The 6,000-nt window shown below is 43.4% G+C and overlaps 1 protein-coding gene across 1 annotated transcript in view; it reads left to right on the top strand.

Annotated features, from left to right (window-relative positions):
* The first annotated feature begins 131 nt into the window (after window positions 1–131).
* Window positions 132–6,000, top strand: part of SLC2A12 (solute carrier family 2 (facilitated glucose transporter), member 12) — a 34,754-nt gene continuing 28,885 nt past the window's right edge. Inside the window, exon 1 of the mRNA XM_009319072.1 lies at window positions 132–467. Coding sequence (XP_009317347.1) covers window positions 335–467 — 133 coding nt within the window. The 5' untranslated portion in view covers window positions 132–334. The remainder of the gene's footprint in view (window positions 468–6,000) is intronic.

The following is a 6,000-nucleotide window of genomic DNA, read 5'->3' as shown; positions in this document are numbered from 1 at the left end:
AAGCTAATGGGTAAGGAATGTGCATTGAGCTGTGCGTGGACTTCTGATGTCTCCAACTATTTGTTAAAAGGCAAAAGCAATACTTCCGACAGACGGCCCTCCCCTCGCCTGCAATAGGCTCCCAAGAATAGCAACAGCCTGTGTCACTGCAAAGGGCAAAGCCTTCTGAAATAGCAACAAAGTTGTTCACAAACCACTTTGTGGTTTGCATTTGGTTTCAGCCAGCTTCAGCAACTTGTTGCCATGAGGAAAATAACCTGCGCTTTCCTCGCCGGCCGGGGAAGGACCGCTGCCCTGTGAAGTGCTCCTGCCCCAAGGTGCAAAGAGGGTGGCAATGGTACCTGGGCAGAGCACGGAGGACCTCGGCCAGCAGAGCCAGACGATGAGAGCAGGGGAGGATGAGGAGAGCAGCCGGGGCAGCCGCCGCAGCAGCCGCCGCCACCTCCGCAAGCTCCCGGCTGCAGCAGGTAAAGCGGCAGGAGCTGAATGCCAGCTGTTAGCCAGCAGCAGCGTGCCCGTGTAGCTAATGCTCAGGGCTGGGGGAAAACAGCCCCGCAAAGCCAAGGGACTCTCGGGGCACGCTGTCTCGATTTCTAAAAGTGCGTGAGGGGAAAATGTGAGAAGGGAAGGGAAATGCCGGCTTGAATTTTGAATGAAGGTTTATGTGATACTTTTCCCAAAAGGCCTCGGTCCTACCGTTCGTGCGTGTGCTGTCTGTTGTGTAAATCCCTTTCCTTCATGACGATCAGTCACCTGAAAAATCGGAGAACCCGCTGACGTCTAAGATAACAACGGTGCTCCGGTCCTTGCACGCTCGGGAGCAATTCAGCCCTTTTCACTGAAGTGGAGGGAGGCCAGGCAAGCATTGCACCTGCTCATGCAGGGGGAAAGTACAGGGTGGGGGGACAGGGACTCCCTCCTGTTTTTGTCCCCTAGCATTTCATGAAGAAACAGGGTTTCTGTGCTGACACCCTGAAAAATCAACTCTATAATTTCTTATGCAAAGATATTTGAGTGCTGAAGCTGAATTTCATAGCTCCTCGCTTTTGCTGTCCTACCCAGCCAGTTTTTCTAAGATACAGCATGGTTTTGCATCTTGAGTCTCTTTCACTGATGATAAGATCAAGGGGAAAATGACCCACGATTGTGACATTTCTCATCCACAAGACAGCTTTACCCAAACAGGAAAACATGATTGTAAGCCAGAAATGACTATGTCCTGAGCAGGTTTTGTTCGCTTATAAATGAATGAACTGACTAACCCATGTATGTTCAGATACCACAGGCACAAATGCTTTGTTGGAGTGTAACAGTGATCAGTCCAGCAACATCTACTGACACCTGGAAGCAGAGGAAGCAGAGGTTAATCAGGAACAGAAAGCCAGTTGGTGTGCAGACACATTTAACATTACCTTAGGGTATGGGGGGAGCAATGCAGATGGTTATAGGATAGCGTTATCAAAGGGAAGCACAGCCGTTACAATAAACAGACAGCAAAGTTACTGCAGCACAAGGGCTACGGTTAGAAGAGTATGTGCAAATTACACACTTGGCCGTACCCTCAGAAATTAAAGGAGTAACCTGAGGAATTTATAATTACCTAGCTAGGAATTAAAAGAACTTGTTGATTCTTACTGGAAAATAACAAAACAAAATCCAAATCCCATTTAATGTAATGGAGGGCGAGGCTGCCTGTTGACATAATGAAAATGCATGGCAGAGCACTAAGAGGGATGGAGAGATGGCCAGGGTGGGTCTGCCCAGAATCTGCGTTCCCTGTCTTTCCATCAGTCCCAGGGGGCTTTTGTTCATGAAATTTGAGTATTACTCACACAATACATTCACTGGGCTTCCGCTGTACAAAGTATACAATGCTTCCCACCATCACAGGAATTTAGATGTGTGAAAATGTGTGATACATTAGCTTCCTTCTGCCTTCTTTTTTAGTTCTATTTACAAAATATTTGTTTTGATTTTGCCTTTCACACTTGGGTGGGAGGAGTCACATTTGTCAAATGGTCATGATCCCACATGGCCCTGACACTATTCTTGGGTAAATTTAATATTTTCTGAGATTTTCCAGCTCTGCTTGCAACATAACTTTGTCCCAAAGCCACCATTTGTTTCAGCCCGTAGGGTCTTGTTGGGTAACCATTTTAGATCCCATGCCAGACTTCTAGATGGACAGTTAGATCAGATGTATCCGTGCTAATAGGAGAAATGCACATATTGAGCTGCTACTGGATCTAAAGAAACCTCAGGCATTAGAATAGATCAACAGGGTAACATATATCTCTCTACACCAGACAACTGGATGAGACAGAGTTGATGACTGTGACAGTGCAGCAAAGATAATGATGGCATAAAAATGGGATAATCACCTTTTATGAGAAGCAAAACCACGATTTAATTGCGCAGCAATTCCCAACACATGCCATTAAATATTTATCCTACAAAACCTTGTGATCTACACACTATACACTTTACCAAAATGCTCCTCTAAAGATGATTTGGGGACTTTTAAACACTATTTCCCTGTAAAGGCAAACTTTTTGTATGTCAGACAGCACTCAGATGGAGAAGAAATATGTTGTTAAAGATAGCTTAAAATTTTCAGATACAGATGCTCTAGTTTTAAGATTCATCATGGATAAAAGTAGATGCCTTGTTCTATTGAAAAAGGAAGATTCCATGCCGTGGATTCGTATCTATGCAATGCACTCAACTCATCACGATATTCTAACCTGTGCTTATTAACCAGGGGTTGACAGAGCTTGATTTCACCTTCCAAATGTCTAAATAGATCAAAGAATCTCCAAGGATTTGAAGAACATATATTTGACCTTCCAGTAAAATACTTTCCTTCCCTCCCAAAATGAGACATTTCTCACCTCAGATTAAATCAAAGTCAACAGAAGAAAGCACCATGTTGGAAGAGACTGTTGAGTGCCCTCCTATCAAAATAGATGGCATTTGCACAGGTCGCAAAGAAGTAATCTCCCCCCCCAATCCCGCTAGTTTTCTGTATGCACACTGCATGTTCTCTTGGGAAAAAGGAAAGAAATCTACATCACAAAAATCTCAGTATCTGAGTAATGTGGAGTGTGGTACTGCCAAGATGAGCTGGAAAAGGCTCCCAGGCACCTTCTCCGTAGCTCTCCTGCACATGAAGGGGGGGGAAGAGTGGTGTTCCCCAGCTCAGCCTGCTTGCAGATCTTCCCTGGCACAGATAATTTATCCGTAATGCCCATAAAATAGATGCACAGACCAAATATTTTGCCTTTGGAAGGACTACATTTTCCCAAATATGTGCTTGAAAATAAGTAAAGGGGCACACCCTTACTACTTGGCCCGATCCAGTCTCATCAGCAGTACACTGTGCTATACTACAACTGTGCTTGGTGTCCTTTTCAGGAACCAAGCATAAACATTTCCAGCAAATGTTCTTAAAGATAAGTTTGTTTGCCAAGTAGTGCTGCTTTTGACCTGAGTAACAGTTGTGAGAAACCATTTTGTTTACATGGGGAAACTAGAGAATAGACTTTCCAATCACTTGTCACATACCAGCCACGCACTCATTAGCCATGGTGTTTGTTGCAGGCAGCAGGAGAAATTTCTCTGGAAGCCATCATTAAAATATTTTATTCCCCTGCGCTGCACACTGCCATGTATTTTGCAGGCATCTCATAAAAATAAGAGGAATATACATTTTAAGAAGCTTTTTTTTTTAAAAAGTAATGTCTAAGAACTGCCAGCAACATCATTAAAAGTGACACTTAAAAGGATTGTGAGTACAACTACTGCAACATGCTTTATCTGGAAATGTTAAAGCAAAACGTATGCTGAAGTCAGAGGGAATTTTGTCTGGAGGAAGACCATGAAGGAAAACCGAGCAGAGATATCAGGGTTTAACTCATCAGGCAGTTCTGAGCAGGCGAGTCTTACGTACACCAGTTACAACAAAACCTCATAGTGATATAAGGATGTTTCTCAGCAGAATAGTGCCTGGGGACAAGAGACACTGAATTAACTGCTGAGTTTGCTGCTGCTAATGCAGAAAGACAACGTGTCTCCCTCTGTATCACATCAGAATCTGCTTTTCATTCAGGGGTGTTCTTTAGTTACAGCCCTTCACTATTTCTATATGACTGTGGGCGTTGTGTCACTGGACGCATGAACAAGGATACCAGTTGACCCAGTAAAAACAAACCAAAGAAACATTAAGACATTGGTCAAGCTGCTGTACTTGGAGAAGCAAGAAATATATGGGCTTGAGTGCTTCCCTAGCAACTTCCCAGGTGTCCAGGCTCCAGTTTGTACAGCCTCTCAGATTAAAAATAAATAATCACCTCGGTTGCTCTGATCTGAGGACCACAGGCTGAGGGGAGCACGGTCTAGATTGTAAAGAACAGTGCTGATGGTGCATTCCATCAAGATATTTGACTTGGCACTGTCATTTTGAATCAGAAACTGGAACCATACAAAACTGGTGGTTGCACATTTAAAGAACCAAAAGCCATGCAGGACACAGACCTCAAAGTGTCAAGAGGAGACACTGCCCATGTTGCTGTGTTTCTGCTGGAGAGCCTTAAACTCGGCTTTTGTCCCTCTGTTACTTAGCATTTTTTCTCAACTGCCTGGAAGAAGATAATAATGGATTATTTGCGGGTGATAAAGGTGATGGGTGATTAATAAATGGGATATGTTACTGGCTGAATGCAATTCGGATGGTTTGGCCTGCTGACTGCGAGTGAATGTGCTGTCTGGGGTTCCTCTCTGCTAATTTTAGACATCTGCATCTAAGCAAGCCACACAGATTCCTTTTATAGGCAATGGAAAGAAATAGGCATCTGACCTACTTCAGACATTTAGAAGTGCCTATTTTTTGCAAGTGGTTACAGAAGAAATCTAGAGATGCTGTAGATCTCTCACAGTTAGGTAAGTTGAACCCATTCTATGTGTTTTAATACAGACAAACATAAAGCTAGCATTCCTAGCTAGGATGCAAGAAGACAGGCCATATTTAAAGGAAAGGCAGTGCCTTGGAAAGAACCCAGTCAGAAAAGAAGTTGGTTGTCCTGGAGGATAACCAGCAGAAGATGAGCTCCTGTACACGGCTGTGACAATCCTTAGATGAGTAGAGGGGGAAATGTCCACCGGGAGCCGGATAATTATGGCAAGTTCCTATCTGGCACTGTGCAACCACTGCAGGAGCACTAAGTCCAGCTCACAATTTTTTGAAGAAGTTGATAATCTGGATAGAGTTCAGACAACACGGCTTTGAATACTTAAGGGACTGGTAAACTTGTAAAGCCTCCCAGGCTAAGTAGCTTATCAAGGAGAGGTCTGTGGGATGACTCGATGACAGGCTATAATTTTGTACTTAGTGAACACAGCTAAGTGGAGGCAAATGGAAAATGGGATCTGATGGCTGGAAGCTGAAGTTGCAGATTAAATAATTTAGAGATAATTTACAGTGAAAGCAATTAACCATTGGGACAGCTTATGACTTAAAGCCATTGCCTTTCAACCACTAGCAATTTTTAAATGAAAGCTCAATATTTTAAATGGCCCAGCTCAAATATAATGTCATTTAAATGTGTCTGAAGGGTTATGTTGTGCTGTTCATGAGTGTCAGACTGGATGACCACAATGGTCTCTTTTGGCTTCATAATATAGAAATAAAAGCAAAATCTTAGGTTAAATCTACATGGCTCAATGACGTAACATACAGAGATATCCAAGAGAGCACAAATATCAGCACTGAGCAGTAGTGTGGGCAGAGCACTGTGATCAAATTAGCAGTGTAGTTTCTGATACCCAAGCTCATCCATTCAGCACAACACTGTGTTGTTGCCAGCCCTGATTTCCAGCCAGGATTCATTGGAAGGGTATTTTTTCCAGTTCTAGTAATATACAGCAAGCAGGCAAGTCAAAAGTATAAAGGGGATGGAGAAATTAGGTTTTGCAATGGTAAAACGTGTATTGCATGCATGCACT

This window comes from Pygoscelis adeliae, unplaced genomic scaffold (genome assembly GCF_000699105.1).
Source record: "Pygoscelis adeliae isolate BGI_AS28 unplaced genomic scaffold, ASM69910v1 Scaffold172, whole genome shotgun sequence".
In the NCBI taxonomy this organism is placed as follows: Eukaryota; Metazoa; Chordata; class Aves; order Sphenisciformes; family Spheniscidae; genus Pygoscelis; species Pygoscelis adeliae.
The sequence above is the reverse complement of the archived record's forward strand: the minus strand, read 5'-3'. Positions and strand labels throughout refer to the sequence as shown.